This window comes from Hypomesus nipponensis, chromosome 23, assembly GCF_054491055.1.
Source record: "Hypomesus nipponensis isolate SF chromosome 23, ASM5449105v1, whole genome shotgun sequence".
NCBI classification, from domain to species: Eukaryota; Metazoa; Chordata; class Actinopteri; order Osmeriformes; family Osmeridae; genus Hypomesus; species Hypomesus nipponensis.
Genome location: NC_140383.1, coordinates 2,944,215 through 2,961,856, shown reverse-complemented (window position 1 = coordinate 2,961,856; position 17,642 = coordinate 2,944,215). Strand labels below are relative to the sequence as shown.

Below are 17,642 nucleotides of genomic sequence, written 5' to 3'. Positions count from 1 at the left end.
TGACGTCTGAACTAATGTGCTCTGGCAGCTTGTCATTGCTCGCGAGTCGCACCCCCTCAGAAACACGCTGGCTTTTCACAAGGAAGAAAAGAGCATAAAAAGTGTTTCCGACAGCAGTGTAAAAATCTAGTAATTCATCAAATGTAAATTATTTGGCCCCAATTATTTTTGTATTCTTCACTGAAGGGTGCTCTACACCCCATGGAGTTCTAACCGTAGGCTACTCTTGTCTTGAAGCTAGCTACACATCTAACAAAAACGGTGTATTTTAAAGTCGAAATTAAGAAGTGGTAGGCTACAGTTAATCAGGACGATGTAATGGAGTGAAGGAGCTACATGTATTGTTGAATTAAATCTCTAGGGTTGGTGGAGCCTCAGAGGTCACAACGAGATACACATTTACATGTTTAAGAAAAATTAAAGCTTAGATCTTCTGGTTAATAACCATGCAGCATTTCAGATATGTCAAACAATGCACAAGTAAAACAATGCACTGCTTATGTAGCCTACATAACAAGGTTTTAGTTAAAGACTGCATCACACTGAATCCAAACTCAAAACTTTATTGATGAGCCATTAACAAAAAACGTTGAGGAACCAGAAATCTGACAGCAAAGTGCTCATTGCTGACAGGTTCATCTCGAGAGTTTGATCGGCAAAAAGGTGTGGAAAAGAAACACAAACATGACGCCATGGAAACCATTAGAAGCGTTCAAGCGTCCATGTTCATTTTGTGAAACAAAACACAAAACAAAAACTTTGGCTTCACCTTAATTCTAACACACATCCATAAAAAATATTTGTGTTTACAATAAAGCTGTATTCTCTCTATTCCGTTAATAAACTGTTTGTATATGTTTTCCCCTGCCAACATGTAAATACTGCTGTGTGAAGTACTTTAGTAATACAACCAGAAAACAGTGGAGTGGCACTGCATCACCTCAACAGCTTTTTCACATTACACAATATGAGAGAACAGAGGGAGGAGCCACAGAGCCTGTAAGAGACAGAGAAATAGAGAGATAATTAAAGAGATAAATAAGATAAAGAAACAGAGGGACACCGTAAGAGAAATAGATGGCGAAAGAGAGAGGGGGGTGAAGGAAATAGAGAAAGAGGGAGGATTGAGGGGAAAGGGAGAGATAGGAGGGAGAGAGGGGAGGGGTGGGGGGAGAGAGGGGAGGGAGAGAAAGGGGGGAGAGAGCGGGGGTTGCTCCTGGGATCTCTGTAAATGTCAGTCCACCCTCTTTAGGGGGAGTCACCCGCCTCGTCGCAGGTCACAGCGTCCTGGGGGTTGCCGTGGTAACATCAAACATGGTTATTTGCTTCCTGCTGTTGGGACAGCCCAGTAAGAAAAGAACCTGTAGGCTCTGTGTGTGCGTGTAGGTGTGTAACTGTGTGTGTGTGTGTGTGTGTGTGTAGGTGTGTAACTGTGTGTGTGTAGGTGTGTAACTGTGTGTGTGTGTGTGTGTGTGTGTAACTGTGTGTGTGTGTGTAGATGTGTAACTGTGTGTGTGTGTAGGTGTGTAACTGTGTGTGTGTGTGTGTGTGTAGGTGTGTAACTGTGTGTGTGTGTGTGTGTAGGTGTGTAACTGTGTGTGTGTGGGATGGAACATATAATGAATAATGCACAGAGGAACGTGACCTGAGAACAGAGAGGCCTCAGTGTGGACAGATGAAACAGCCGGCCCATGGCAGCGTGGACAGTGTGAGAGAGAATATAATACTATAAAACTGTCAAGACACTGACTGGCACTAGTGGAAATACAGCCAGGACACAGAAGTCTCTGGAACAAACAGAGAGCATCCTTCAGACACCTGTGAGGGAATACAGTGGTGAGATGGAGGTACTAACTGTCTTCTAAACACTGTGGCAGTTAGATGTGGCGTGTCCCTTTTGTAGTTCTAGTGGGATGATGGACTACAGGCACGCTGACTTCTGTTATCCTCTTGAAGATCCTAGCTGAATTGTGGGACAAGTGACGATTATCAAACATAAACCGAATGTGTGTGTGTGTGTGTGTGTGTGTATATATGTGCGTTCAGAAGTACATGTCCTGGAAGAGGTTCTGTCCTATCTCGATGTAGGCCTCCTTCTCCTGAGTGCTCATCTGCTCCACCAGCTCAGGTCTCTGGCTCACCTCCCTGTAGGAGTACGCCTTCCCAGCCACCATCACCATGTGGTCCTCCCCCACCTCCTCAAACTCCTCCTCCTCATCCTCATCCTCCACCTCCGCACGCCGCTGCTGCTGGGAGGAGCCGGCCGCTGCCGCGGGAGGCGGGGCCATGGGCGAGTCCTCGTCCGATTCGCTGGTGTCGCTGTCCGAGTCGCTGGCGTTGCCGGTGGAGGCGAGAGCCTTGGCCGCCGCCTTGGCCCCGCCCCCAGCCGGCCCCGCCCCACTCCTCTTCTCGTGGATGAGGAGCGCCCGCATGACCTCCTCGTTCTCGTCTGATTGGGCGGCCGCGCCGGCCACGCCCTCCTGGGCCCCGGTCCTGTCGTCTGCATCTGGGAGAGAGAATCACACGTCAGTATGACATTCCTCTCAACACACACACACACACACACACACAGACCTGACAGACAGGAGGTCGCAAGGGGATGTGAATCATACACTAGGCTAGCTTAGACTAACGAGGACCCCCCCACCTCGCCCTCCTGCTAACCAAGCTGCTGATTGCTCCCATCCAGCAATTACAACCCTGCAGGGGGGTGGGGCTACAGCCCTGGGGTCTCCCTGCCCTTGGAGCCAGGAAACACCAGCCGCTGGAGATGCCGGGCGGGGGGGGTATATTATTGGTGTGTGTGAGTATGCAAGTCTGTATGTATGTATTTGTTTAGGCAAAACAGAAAGAAAGAGAGGAGATACTGAGAAATACCATATTCTCCTTCTCCCTCCTCTCCCTCCCTGTCTCCCCCCCCTCACCGTTTTTGGCAGCGTCAGGCTCGGTGTAGGTGCCCCCCTGCACGGTGCTCTGGGTGAGCCACACGGGCCTGTCCCGGGTAGCCTTGGCCTCGCTGGCCCTCCTTCGCTGCTCCTCCTCCTGCTGCTCCTCCATGCTGATCTCCACGTTCTGGGTGTACATGTCGGCGTAGGACGAGCCCCGGCTGGACCACGCCTCGCGGTGAGGCCCGCCCGCCGCTCCCGCCGCCGCACGGTCACGGCTGCCAGGGAAACGAGGACGTCAGAAACACCACTCGACACACCACAGGGCTTGGAACACTGCCTGTATCTGAGTGTGTATTCGTGTGTCTATCTCTGTGTGTGTGTGTGTGAGTATCTGTGTGGCCCACCTCTGCTTCAGCGCGGGGATCTCTGAGGGCTCGGGCTCCAGCAGGTCATGTGACAGATTGACGTCCTCTGTCTGCCGCAGCAGGACGTAGATGGGCTCGATCTGCTCGTTGAAGCGAGCCACCAGCGTCCGTGCGTCTTTCTTAGGGACCGCTGACTGGTCCTCCTCAACCTCCGTTTGACAGAAGGTGCAGCGGAACGTACCTGGGGGAGGAGTTACACAGGCTGAACACAGCTGGGGGAGGAGTTACACAGGCTGAACACAGCTGGGGGAGGAGTTACACAGGCTGAACACAGCTGGGGGAGGAGTTACACAGGCTGAATACAGCTGGGGGAGGAGTTACACAGGCTGAATACAGCTGGGGGAGGAGTTACACAGGCTGAATACAGCTGGGGGAGGAGTTACACAGGCTGAACACAGCTGGGGGAGGAGTTACACAGGCTGAACACAGCTGGGGGAGGAGTTACACAGGCTGAATACAGCTGGGGGAGGAGTTACACAGGCTGAACACAGCTGGGGGAGGAGTTACACAGGCTGAATACAGCTTGGGGAGGAGTTACACAGGCTGAACACAGCTGGGGGAGGAGTTACACAGGCTGAATACAGCTGGGGGAGGAGTTACACAGGCTGAACACAGCTGGGGGAGGAGTTACACAGGCTGAATACAGCTGGGGGAGGAGTTACACAGGCTGAACACAGCTGGGGGAGGAGTTACACAGGCTGAACACAGCTGGGGGAAGAGTTACACAGGCTGAACACAGCTGGGGGAGGAGTTACACAGGCTGAATACAGCTGGGGGAGGAGTTACACAGGCTGAACACAGTTGGGGGGGATAGAGCGAGATGGACAGAGAAATACAGACAGAAACAGATATAGAGGGTGAGTAGAGTTGGGATGGAGAGAGCAAGTGGGAGTCAGGACAAAATCCTGCATTCAGAGAGAGAAAGAGGAAATCATCAAGGGGGGTGAATGTATCTGAGAGACTCGAGGGGGGTCAGGAAACAGGAAACAGCTGAGCAAATGAGATAGAAAACAAAACAAAAAAACAGGGAGGGAGTGAACGAGAAAGACAAAATCCGACAGAGAGAGAAAAAGAGATTGAGAGAGAGACAGAGGAAAAACTCAGAAAGTGAGAGAGAGACAGAGCGAGAGAGAGAGAGAGAGGCAGACAGGCAGGCGAGAGTAGCAGGTCTCCTGGGCAGGTGCCAGGGGGGCTTGCAGGAACATGGCAGATGAATAATGCATGTGCTGGCGAACAGAGATAACAGAGAGAATAAGTGCATATCGCCCCCTCCGGCGAGGTGATTCAACTCCCTTTCCACCCAGGCCCAGCCTACAACACTAAAAACTATCGAAACACACATGCACCCCTCCCCCACCACACATACACACACGCACACACACACGGCAGTGTTTCAGGATTTTGGAATATAAATCCTGGAGTAGGTATGACCCAGTCTTGTTTGAGTGTGTTTAGACTAACAAGAAGCCGACACTGGCCCAGGTGTGTGCGCGTGCATGCGTGTGGGTGTGTAGGGCTCCAGTAAGTCTGACCTGGCTTGTGTGCCTGTTAGACTCCACTATCACTGCCATTGACCCCAGCGTGCTACTCAAACCTCTTCATTGGGGTGGCCGGGGGGAAGGTGACTGTGTGTGTGTGTGTGTGTGTGTGTGTGCGTGGGACCCAAGGATGTCTGGAATCACCTGCTAACCTCTGGCAGGGGACAGGAATCTCATCCCACACACCACGGGAGACCCCAGTGGGTTCCAAGGGAATTCACACACACACACACACACCTGCTTTCCTCACACACACATACCCGCCTGCTTATATCACACGTGCACACACACTTCTCTTGCTACGTGTTGTTACACCTAACTAAGGTAGATGAATAATGATATATGTGTTAATGGACACTCATGCATGCGCACAGACTCAGACACACACACACACACACAACTTTCCTACCCAGAAGGAGAGAGGATGTGGACTGGGCCATCTGGTCCCCTGGCTATTTTCAGTACCAGTGATTGGAGCCGCCCCAGCACGAGTCAAGACCCCCCATCTACTGTGTGACTGTGTGTGTGACTGTATGAGTGTGTGCATAAGTGAATGAGTGAGAGTGTGTGTGTGTGTGTGTCGATGCATGACTGAGTGAGTGTCAGTCAGTGCATGAACAAGTGATTTGCCAGACTATCTACAGGGTTATGGAACATTGGTCCCATCTGTTAGAAGACAGGACAAGACTAGGACACCACAGTCAAAGACCCAAGACAGGAAGAGATGGAGAAGAGAGGGCGAGAAAGTGAAGAGAGAGAGGGAAACAGAGACCGGAACAAGAGGAGGTGGAGTGAGCAATAAGAAGTGTAAGCTTTGAGGAGAAACAGAGAGCTAATGACTAGCTGTCAACGCTTTCAAACCCCCATTGGGTTATCAACAGAACGACTTAGATAGCAAGAAGAAACAAATCATGCAGTCGCTATGTTTTGGCTGCAATTCCTTCTTTCCTTTGTGACAGACATGGGAGAGAAAATAGGCAATTTGAGAAAAAAAAAGAAAAAAAAACTAAGAGTGAGTGAGACTCCGCAGAGGCAGAGATAAATACAGTAATTTCCCAATCCCAGACGAAGGACTGCAGAGACAGGAGGGTCTGATCTCCAAACCTCTCAGACAAACAACGGAGCACCCGCACGCCACAAAACACCTCAGGCTAGCGCCCGCACGCCACAAAACACCTCAGGCTAGCGCCCGCACGCCACAAAACACCTCAGGCTAGCGCCCGCACGCCACAAAACACCTCAGGCTAGCGCCCGCACGCCACAAGAACACCTCAGGCTAGCGCCCGCACTCCACAAGAACACCTCAAGCTTCCCTGAAACACTGGGCTTCTACCCAGCTCCACCCCAGCGCTCATGTGCCCCGAGACTAACGTTGGGCCAGCGTTAGAGAGTTGGAGAGCGGTAGCTCATCTGGGCCCCGAGACCGAACCTGTGGGAGACTGATTGGGTGGGTGACTTGGCTGGTGGATGATTGGGTGGGTGACTTGGCTGGTGGATGATTGGGTGGGTGACTTGGCTGGTGGATGATTGGGTGGGTGACTTGGCTGGTGGATGATTGGGTGGGTGACTTGGCTGGTGGATGATTGGGTGGGTGACTTGGCTGGTGGATGATTGGGTGGGTGACTTGGCTGGTGGATGATTGGGTGGGTGACTTGGCTGGTGGATGATTGGGTGGGTGACTTGGCTGGTGGATGATTGGGTGGGTGACTTGGCTGGTGGATGATTGGGTGGGTGACTTGGCTGGTGGATGATTGGGTGGGTGACTTGGCTGGTGGATGATTGGGTGGGTGACTTGGCTGGTGGATGATTGGGTGGGTGACTTGGCTGGTGGATGATTGGGTGGGTGACTTGGCTGGTGGATGATTGGGTGGGTGACTTGGCTGGTGGATGATTGGGTGGGTGGGGATGGAGGGTAGACAGGCATGAACAGACACAAGGCGACTGACAGGTAATGGCCGCCGGCAACTTGTTGGGGTTTGACAGAGAGAGGGGGGGGGGGGGTGGCGTGCTTGTCGAGTGACACCTCTCGACAGAGCGACAGGCATGACTCCAGGTGTCACACTGACTCATTACCACAGCGGGCGAGGGAGAGGGGACACGACTCGGCCCTGGACCGATGAACTGAGAACTCCACACAGAGGACAGACTGCTTACAACCTCCCTCAAGCACAAAAGTGCCAAACTCTGAGGAGAGGGAAAAGTTGCCCGGTGACCTTCCAAGCCGTGGCGTGGAGGATAGACTCCCTCGCGTCTGTCTGTCTGTCTCCCATGTTTTCCAGTGTACTGCAGGTTCCTATTCTGCTTGGCGTAGACCAGTCTCCTCACAGCAATTTCACCTGCTCTTGAATGTCAAGGACGGCAGGGGAGCTGCCTGCTACTGACAGACACAACAGTTTGGCCATGGAGGAAATCGCTTCAAAAAGAGAGACTAGTGACACAACTCGACTGGAGGAATGAGCCAGGTAGACGGGTGACAAGAAGAGAAAGAGTGAGTGTGAGGGAGTATTTGTACATATATATGTGTGTGTGTGTGTGTGTGTGTGTGTGTGTGTGTGTGTGTGTGTGTGTGTGTGTGGGGGTGAACTGCACAGAAAGCATTCCAACAGACTCCCAACGTCCTTTACAAAGTAAAACCACGACTTTCACAAAAATCAATCCCTCAGAGAAAGAAATCCGTTTGGTCTTTTGTGCTGGTAAAGACAAGGACCCTCACAATTTCAACATAATCATAGACTAAAAACCCTGGCGATGGCACGGCTGCAGAACTACACACGCCAGCCTTTCTCCCCCTATCAAAAAGCGCCTGACAATTAGCAGTGAGACTAAGGGACAATGCTGCTTTGGGAAGCTTTTGTCACCAGGCAGTGAATAGAACTGGATCTCTGGCTCTATAATTAAGGTGTCTCTCTCCAGTTCGTGGTGATCCCTGTTTCCTGGGTCATTTCAGGGGTTCTTCCTGCGCTTCTGTGCGCTGATCAAATATGAATAAGTTGGCCCAGAATTGTAAAGAGTCTGCCATGAACGGTTTTGTAACATCTTTTTTTTTTTTTTTGTGGCTCTGGAGTTGGAGGTGGTTGACGGGAGTGGAGCAGGTGGGATAAATTGAAGTTGACTAATTGTGTTGGAAGGCGGTCCGAGAAGACGGGGGGGTGAAGTGTGAAGCCAATTTGTGGGGAACCTTTTTTTGCGCTCTCAGGGCAAAACGTCTGACCTTTTAGTTTGTGTGAAAGTTAGCCGAAAGTTTGGTACGTGGTGCGTGTTGGTTTTGCAGGCCTACGGGCCTGTGCAGGTTGGGGGAAAGCACACCTTCTCTCCAGCATGGACTAACAGGGATGAACGGGATGCAGGTAGGAGCACATAACTCTAGAGCGCACTACACTACTACTACAAAGAGAGAGACACAGCAATCGATATATTGAGGTATGCCTTTGTTTTCTTCGCCTTCTGCCTGAATTTTGGCTGCAAGCCAACAGAACGTAACACCCACTAGAGGGGAATCACACCCCGACTGAAAACATCACTGTCAAAACGTCCTGGAGGGTCGGTGCTGTGTCAGGGGAGGCGTACCCAGATAGGTGACAGGAAAAACACCCTTCTAGCTAAGCAGGAGGTAAGTTGAGTGACCTTCGTGTCTGAACAAACAGGCTGTCGTGTTGGGATAGGCCTAGAAGGGATGTATTTAGACTGGTGAAAACAGATGCGCTTTTTCTTTTGTGTGTGTGTGTGTGTGTGTGTGTGTGTGTGCGTCACCTGCAGTGTCATCTGCTATTCTCTGTGATGTGGTGTCAGGTGTTGCTTGGCTAGCGGAAAGCTGCCTGACAGATTGGCTAACACGTGAACTGGCTGCTTGCTCTGTCCTCCTCTCAGCTCCGAGTGCTGGGTTACTGCTGGAGAAGCAGGATGTGATACGGAGGACAGACACACCCAGAGGAGACCACTGACCCACAGGGAGACCACTGACCCACAGGGAGACCACTAACCCAGAGGAGACCACTAACCCAGAGGAGACCACTGACCCAGAGGAAGACCACTGATCCAGAGGGAGACAACAGACCTGGAGGGAGACCACAGACCAGACAGACCTGGAGGGAGACCACAGACCAGAGAGACCTGGAGGGAGACCACAGACCAGACAGAGCCTGAGACCACAGACCTAGAGGAAACCACAGACCAGACAGACCTAGAGGAAACCACAGACCACAGAGACCTGGAGGGAGACACAGTGAAGGAAGAGAAGCCTTCTACTCTAAGCCGACTGCTAAGAGAAAGGCTTTGGTGTGTGTCGCTGGCTGTCTTGTACCTCTCGTCATCTTGAGAGGCTAAGGCTGTTAATTACATGTATTCATTTAGCAGACGCTTTTATCCAAATTGGAGTAATGTCTATAGATGATAAGGATGTTTGTTTTGCAGCCAAAAAAACTGTAAACCATCTAAGGGTCAACAACAACGTTTTAGTAGTCAGGCCAAGGACGGGTTTGAGACAACGTTCGGATCCTCTGTGACTTTGTCAGAGACAAGAAACACCAGAAAAGGGAAGACGTTCTGGGGAAAACACTCCACAATTACAGAAAGCTGCTTATCTCTTTAAAACAGTCGCCCCGTCTGCACAGAGATCTCCTCATCCGAGGGAGACACCCACCCAATCAAGGCGGAGATCTGTTTATCAGTCGGAGACACCCACCCAATCACAATTGAAATCGACTTATCTGCTGGAGACACCGGCCCAATAGCGATACACATCTACTTCTCTGTGGGAAACACTCGTCCAATCAGGATGGAGGAGACATCTGTATGTCCACCGGCAAAACAACTCATCAAGGTTTATGCTGCTGTTAAAAGTGCTGTTACATTCGCCCCTGTCCATGTCTGTGTCTAAGTGCTGTTACATTTGCCCCTGTCCATGTCTGTGTCTAAGTGCTGTTACATTTGCCCCTGTCCGTGTCTGTGTCTAAGTGCTGTTACATTTGCCCCTGTCCGTGTCTGTGTCTAAGTGCTGTTACATTTGCCCCTGTCCGTGTCTGTGTCTAAGTGCTGTTACATTTGCCCCTGTCCGTGTCTGTGTCTAAGTGCTGTTACATTTGCCCCTGTCCGTGTCTGTGTCTAAGTGCTGTTACATTTGCCCCTGTCCGTGTCTGTGTCTTAAATCTTCTTTAGAATCAATGGTGATTAAACTCCAAAGCTGCCCAGAGACACTTCACTTTTTTTAATCAATGTCGGAGACTCGACAGAACGGCTAGAAGAAACCCTGGACCGTGTACACATCCTCCTCGGTGGAGGTTGTTCAAGTCTTTTTATTGTCAGAAGCACAGAACACAACACAGGGTCAGACTGGGCACTGAAATTTTCTGGACAAGACAACGCAAAGCAACCTGGCATAGCATGACAGTCCTCAGATCATAGGTTTAAACCTCCTAAATATGTTGGTGAGGGGTGTTGCTAAAGCTCATGATTAGGGGCTGAGGGGCCCAGAGACCCAAGCGGCAGTCAGAAGCAGCTCCAGACTCAGTCTCCTGTGCTTACAACACAGGCTCTTTTCAGTCTTTGGTCAACAGCCAAAGGCTGACACCAGAAGTGACAGACATCTTCTGACGCATCCTGGTGCTATGTATATACTTCTGCCACAGTCCCACCAGGGGCCCAGTGATGGCCACAGCACAGTCTTACCAGGGGCCCAGTGATGGCCACAGCACAGTCTTACCAGGGGCCCAGTGATGGCCACAGCACAGTCTTACCAGGGGCCCAGTGATGGCCACAGCACAGTCTTACCAGGGGCCCAGTGATGGCCACAGCACAGTCTTACCAGGGGCCCAGTGATGGCCACAGCACAGTCTTACCAGGGGCCCAGTGATGGCCACAGCACAGTCTTACCAGGGGCCCAGTGATGGCCACAGCGCCTCTGGGTTTGATTCTTCCTCCTCACAACATGATTTCACAGCTTTTTAATTTGTTCAATGTCTTGGTTTCCTGTCTTTTTGCTCCATTTTAACATGATTTTGAACACTGTTTCACACTGTGTATCCTAGCAACAGTCTCAGTGGATGACGTCTCTTCCTGTTTGGTGGCAGGGTGACTTCATGAAGCTTCACCGTGACGACAACGTTAATCACATCATCTTTGACCAAGAAGAACACGAACAGAACAGCATGTTCAGCCAGCAGTCAAAGACATTTACATTTAGTCATTTAGCAGACGCTCTTATCCAGAGAGACTTACAGTAAGTACAGGGACATTCCCCCCGAGGCAAGTAGGGTGAAGTGCCTTGCACAAGGACACAACGTCATTTTGCACGGCCAAGAATCGAACCATCGACCTTCTGATTACTAGCCCAATTCCCTAACCGTTCAGCCACCTGACTCCCTCCCAAAGAGTTCCGAACTACATTGTGATGGGTGCTGTGTCAAAACAGATACAAACTGTGCTTTTGACAATAATTTCATGTGATTTTTCAATTTGTATTCTAATTTATATTCAAATATGGGCACTATACTGAAACTCAAAAAAATGTGAACAGGTGGACAGCCAATATGGTTCTGAATTTGATAGAAATCATGGACGTAGTGATGTCAGGACTCTCTCACTGATGAGAGCAAACTGACGTCAGAAAGCGAGTCCTGGTTCTGGTTTTCTTGCTCCTTCTCCCTGTGGAAATCTAGGCTACTCTCTGCCTCTAGCAAAGACACACTTGCATACAAAGTAATGAACAGCTCCCAGTGCAGCAGGAGGGGGAGGAAGTGATGTCATCCACTCTGCAGTACAGTGCATCCTGGACAGGCGCCAGTCCTCCGAGACGGGATGATGAGAGAAAGAAATGAATAAACATTGGAGTGATCAATCACTTCTTTCCTCTCTCTCTCTCTCTCTCTCTCTCTCTCTCTCTCTCTCTCCCCCGTGAGTAAGTCCCTCCACCCTGCAATAAAAAATGCTATCCAAGTCAGACAGGCCTGGTGTTGCATTTTGATCTCTGCCAATTCTTTTGTTTTTCAAATAAAGAGGTTATTACTGTGCGTTATTGTTGCACAAATGGACTGCTGGTTGGCTAATATGTTTCTTGGCAAGAACTCGACGCCGGATAAGACCAGCCCTGGTGCTATCTGCTAATGTGCACCGTAATTAAGAAGCCAAATCTCCAAATTGGACTGTAACCATGTTTTTCACTTTGCACAAATGGGAGTCCTTTTATAGGCAGCCTCCCCTTAACAACTGTGATGTACAAAGTGGCACGAGGCAGGTTCATTGGGGCAGAGACATGCTCAGAACACAGTCACTCAGTTGTAATGTCCTTATTTTGTGCTTCGCGTGATCACTGTGACAGGCGGAGGGGCACAGTCATTTACTGGTGAGGTAATCAGAAACACTGAAAAGACATCCAATTTTCCAGCCCCCTCAACAACAAAAAACTAAATCTTCTTTATCATGATTGAAAATGGATACAGGCATAACTGAGAGAGCTGAAGAGATCATAAGCAAATGTTCCCTGTCTATGTAATGACATGCTACCTTCACAATCAGAAGACATCTCCCACTCACTGCGTCATTCTCCCAGGAGACTCCAATGACTTTGTGATCATCAACCACAATAACGTGACTCACCCCTCAGCTTGATCTGCCTCTAGGTACCTGCCTACTGAACACACTACCTTGCGGCGACTCATATGACAGGCTACACGTGTGTGAAAGACCCACTGGGATTCAATTGTACTGAAAGAGAAAGTAATGGGAAGTATAAATCATGAGCTTTCACCATTCTCACAAATAAAAGTGTGTTCAGAGATATTTTGATGGGAGTTTTAACCCTAACTTGATGGGTGATCTACAAGAAAACGCACCCAAAATATTTTTAAAATCAAACCTGGTAAACAGGCGTGGAGAAACCTGTTCGATGAGAGGGATTTTTAAGTGCTTGTTTGCTCTCCATGCCAGTGCAACTGGGTGTAGAAAGGCCCGAGGCTTTAAAACTTCCGCTTCTGCAGATCAGCAGGAGTCGTACACAGGGGCTGGGCTGACTGTTCAGCCCTCCTTCAGACTAGGCCCTGAGCCCAGACTCCAGCTGTCCTCCTGATAGGATATGGACGCCCCACAAAGAGGCCGGCGATAGAGCTGGCGTCACACAGCTGATTTGTGTGCGTTGGGTTAGGGTGAAATACCCCCGCACATTATACAGTCCTCACCACGACAAGCCCACTGCCAACCAGCCAAGCCTGAGAGTTATAGCCTGTCTCACCCCCAGGAGGTGTGCCAGTGTACTGTGTATGTGAGAGTGAGTGTGTGTATGTATGTGAATGTGTGGGTGTGTGTGTGTGTGTGCGAGTGTCTGTGTGTGAGTACAGAACTCTCTTTCCCTCCACTCTTAGTAAATAATTCTGGGGCGAGGGAGGGGGGGGGGGGCGAGAGAGGCAGTACTGAACTGCAGGTCGGATGAATTATACATGGCAGGAAGCGGTGAAAGGAAAACTGGAGCCACTCAGAGCACTGGGAGTGTGTGCTGGAAACAGAGGGGACGCAGAGAGCAGAGAGCTCCTCGCTCAGGGATGACAGGGGAGATGAGGGGTTTTTAAAAAATGTCTTAAACTCTTGAGCTTCTTCACCAGGTAATATCAGGATTATTGCGTAACTGGGTCTGAATGCAGGCTAGATCCGTTCGGCTGTGTACGTATAGCTGTCAGCGGTCCAGTTGCTCTGGTGAAGACGGATACTGCCACCTAGTGTTCAAGAAGGACTTACTGATGTTACTCACCATAACTAGTCTAAAGCCACCGAATATCTGGGTTTATCTATATAGTGAGCTTTATTATCAGATGCTCACAGCCCCATTTGCCTCCATGCTTTAATTCTGTCAATTTCTCCAGATTTATCTTTAACTATCTAATCCTATCCTCTAAAACAACCTTCTCCCTCTGCCCTCACCCCTTCTCTCTCACCTGTCATTAGGGTGGGTCTCTCCCCCTCCCCTCCCCTCCCACACCCCCCTCTCACCTGACATGGGGTCGAACAGCTGGTTGGCCTCCAGGTCAGTGAAGGTGCTGTAGCAGCAGGGACAGAGGAAGGACGCCCGGTTGGTGGAGTCTCGCTCGTCCGTCTCTATGCGCCGCCGCATGTGGTCCAGCTTGTACTTCACCACGTTCACCAGCAGACGGTAGTTGATGAAGTAGTAGTTGTGGCGCGTGGTTTTCCCGTCGGCCGCCGTCTCCACCCTCATGCGGCACTTGACGAACTTATCCCCCTTCAGGGTGTTGAGCACCGAGCGCAGCTGCTTGCGGTCGAACTTCAGCAGCTCCAGCATGTCCTCCTCACGGACGCAGGGGTTGCGGATGAGCACGTCCAAGGCCAGGGCGTGCTCCACCCCGTAGAAGCCCCGGACTACTTGTTTGGCGAGGCGCTTCAATGCAGCCGGGACCTCTGTCAATAGCTCTGGCTCAGTCATCTTCAACGGTTCATAGGAGTGTGCTACACAGTATTAGAAGATGGAAGATGCTTTAGGAAATAGGCTTCAAGGGGGACAGTACAAAGGCAGTAGTCTGTGCTGTGCACGTATGTTGTGTGGTGGGAATGAGCTGTACCGATAGTTTGGCTCCGCAAGCAAAGGTGTAGAAGACCGGAAAAATGCCAGGCATGAGAGGGAGTGTTACTGCAAAAGACTCCAGCCAATTGGGAGCAGGGCTGGTGCTGTTCGTGGGAATGTATTCTGTGGAGTAACGATTAAACGATTGCAAATTTCTTCACAAGACGACATAACATGATAATTTAGCTGGCTGTCGTAATAACCTGTCTTCTAACTGCCAACTGGATAACTCGACTAGGCGTTGCCTAGAAATACCATTTAAAGCACATGAAAATGCTGACGTTCAGCTATGCCAACTAAATATCTTGCCGACGTTGGCTCACCAGCTTGCTAGTTCACTTTACTTGCTAACTAACTACAACTAGTTGCTACCGAGCGACATGCGGTTGAGTCAAGAATGTTTGCCAGCCATGCTAGTTACGATTCTTCAACTGGTCAATCTCTACAACATTGCCATTTGTTTCAAGTTACTCCTGATTAGTGCATTTGCCTGAAAAAAGTAGGTTCTACTTTTGCAATAAAAACAGCAAAACTAGTCAAGCTAGCTAGTTAGTCTAGCTAACAACACATTTAATAGCTAGCTAGCTAGCTGATTGATGGTTCAAGTCATAACGTAAAAAGCGAGACTAATAGTACTACGAAGAGCTAAGCGTATAAAGTTTGTGTACATTTCACTTTCTGTATTTTAATAAACAGGAAAAGCGTCGCTTACTATTAAGATTACATTTGTTCCTGTAATCAAGTTCAGGCGATTGTTTCGTGTATCACGCTTCACTGATGTCCCGGAAATGAAACCCAGTAAACAAAACCATGTCCAATCAGAGTGCAACGTTGTTTGAGGCCTGGGGATACTTTGATATACTTCCAGTTCACAAAAATGGCTTCTCTTGACAGAGTGAAAGTATTAGTTTTGGGAGATTCCGGTAAGTAGCGCTATAATTATTATATTTTAAATAGATAGTAGTATTTTCACCTGTATGACATAAATAAAGGATATGTTTGCGGATTTGGTTTAGTCTAAAGTTGGGTTATTTACATAAAAGTCCGTCGATTAGCTGCTAGTACTGCCCTGCCTGTGTTAGCAAAGCAACACAGAGCTTGTTGTTGAACAAGCGCTTGTTGTCGAACACTAAATAGAATACACGTTTGAACAGTCATCCGAACTCATGTAAACGTTAGCTAGTAACATAGCTAGGCTAGCCAGCCAATCAACCCGTGTGTAGGCCTATTCTTACATACTAGCCAACTTTTAGTTGTAGGTGGCTAAACTACAATGTGTCCTCTTGTCTTTTCCGTGACAGGTGTGGGGAAGTCTTCATTAGTCCATCTGCTGTGTCAAAATCAGGTTTTGGGGAATCCTTCATGGACCGTTGGTTGTTCTGTAGATGTGCGGGTAAGAAGGAAGCGCTGAGTGACTCAACGAGCGATCAGTCTGTTGGTTCCTGGCTGCGACCACTGTCATGTGTTGCTTTGAGGGTTGTTTATGAAATATAATTACAGGCGCATGACTACAAGGAAGGTACCCCGGAGGAGAAGACCTTCTACATTGAATTATGGGATGTTGGAGGGTCAGTGGGAAGTGCTAGTAGTGTGAAAAGCACCAGAGCGGTTTTCTACAACTCAGTCAATGGTGATTAGGATACTTTGTGGGTTTAAAGCATTCAGAAAACTAAAACGTCCATGGATTAGATAGTAATAATGCGTCTTTTGCATCTTTGCAGGCATTATTCTAGTTCACGATCTGACGAACAAGAAATCCTCCCAAAATTTATATCGCTGGTCGTTGGAAGCCTTAAATAGAGACTCGTCGCCAACTGGAGTTATCGTCTCAAATGGGTTTGTTTTGTTACAAGTCATCACATAGCACAGAATAATTATATAATAGGCTACTACAGCTACTAATATTATAACCTACATACATAACTACTTAAGATATTGCTAAGCTTTTTTGCGCTAGTGTTTTGAAATATCCCCTCTTTGTGTGGATGCTTCAGTGATTATGACAGAGAGCAGTTTGCTGAGAACCCAGTGCCTTTGTTGTTGATCGGCACCAAGTTTGACCAGATCCCAGAAAACAAACGCAGCGATGTTCTCAACAGGACAGCCTTCCTCTCTGAAGACTTCAATGCCGAAGAGATCAATCTGGTAGCTACCTCTTACCTTTCCTGTTGAAGTCCTCGGCGACCATCAAGTTAGCCACCGCTAATGTGCAACGCCAATTAGCCTATTTCTGTACATTGGAACAGCTTTGTGGTACATTTGCTATTATTGCAGGACTCCACCAATCCAAGATATCTAGCTGCCGGTACCTCTAATGCAGTGAAGTTAAGTAGGTTCTTTGACAAGGTGAGATGTTATGATTGTAAATATACTGTATATGTGTGTGCGAGGGTGTGTGTGTGAGTACAGAACTCTCTTTCCCTCCACTCTCTGTGTGTGTGTGTGTGTGTGTGTGTGTATTGGCATGCACTACAAATGGAACACAAACATTAAACTGAATAGTGTACCTAGGTTTGTATGTGAGCAGTCTGTTGTCTGTCCCATCTCTGTTAGGTCATCGAAAAGAGATACTTCACAAGAGATCCAAGCCAAGTACGTATAATGTTGTTTTGTCTGTCAGTGTCCTCAGCTTAAGTGCGTAACATGCTGATACAGTCACCTGTTCATTCTCTATCTTACTTCCCCTCTCTTCAGATGACTGGTTTCACAGAGCGAAAAAGGTTCAACTTCAAAAGCCAACACTACGACTGAGCCTGCAGACACACAGCAGCGGTCTGTGGTTGTAACTCTGCAGCATAGCATTTCTCTACCTTCTTCTGTTTCCCACACATGATTTAATTCCTAATAAGACAACTTGTAAATAGAAATAAAACATAGTTGTGTTGATTGCTTTAAGAAGTAGTGGTGTTGGTGCACAGGGGGAATTTTGACATGCATTTGCGCGTCTTTTTACGAAGATGTTTCCAACATAGACTGGGTTTTCTCTTCCACACTGATGCTAATGTAATGCTACCCTATCTCAGATTTTTGCTACATTAGCAAGTTGATTGTATATTTTGTGGCACTCGTGCTTGTCATATGTAGTGAGATAATACAGTAATACGATGACTCAGAAAGGATGCAAGTTGTTCAATTTCTTCAACAAATGAAGAATTAGCAGAAATTGTTTAACTAAGAAAATACAAACAAATAATTGCTGTACAGATACTGCAATAAAAAAGATTGCTTATAT

At 48.7% G+C, this 17,642-nt stretch overlaps 2 protein-coding genes across 2 annotated transcripts; one reads left to right on the top strand and one right to left on the bottom strand.

Annotated features, from left to right (window-relative positions):
* Positions 1 to 547: 547 nt before the first annotated feature.
* gtf2e1 (general transcription factor IIE, polypeptide 1, alpha) lies at positions 548 to 15,256 on the bottom strand. The gene is made up of 6 exons (XM_084688641.1): positions 15,123 to 15,256; positions 14,409 to 14,533; positions 13,825 to 14,295; positions 3,293 to 3,494; positions 2,925 to 3,163; positions 548 to 2,506 (listed from the first exon to the last, which is right to left on the bottom strand). The coding sequence occupies exons 3-6, from the start codon at positions 14,270 to 14,272 to the stop codon at positions 2,043 to 2,045; spliced, it is 1,353 nt and encodes a 450-aa protein (XP_084544767.1). The 5' UTR covers positions 14,273 to 14,295; positions 14,409 to 14,533; positions 15,123 to 15,256; the 3' UTR covers positions 548 to 2,042.
* rabl3 (RAB, member of RAS oncogene family-like 3) lies at positions 15,140 to 17,641 on the top strand. Its single transcript, XM_084688643.1, has 8 exons — positions 15,140 to 15,333; positions 15,712 to 15,803; positions 15,911 to 16,040; positions 16,132 to 16,246; positions 16,405 to 16,555; positions 16,685 to 16,756; positions 16,964 to 17,002; positions 17,105 to 17,641. Exons 1-8 carry the CDS (start codon positions 15,288 to 15,290, stop codon positions 17,159 to 17,161), a joined length of 702 nt encoding a protein of 233 aa, XP_084544769.1. The 5' UTR covers positions 15,140 to 15,287; the 3' UTR covers positions 17,162 to 17,641.
* The last annotated feature ends 1 nt before the right edge of the window (position 17,642 follows it).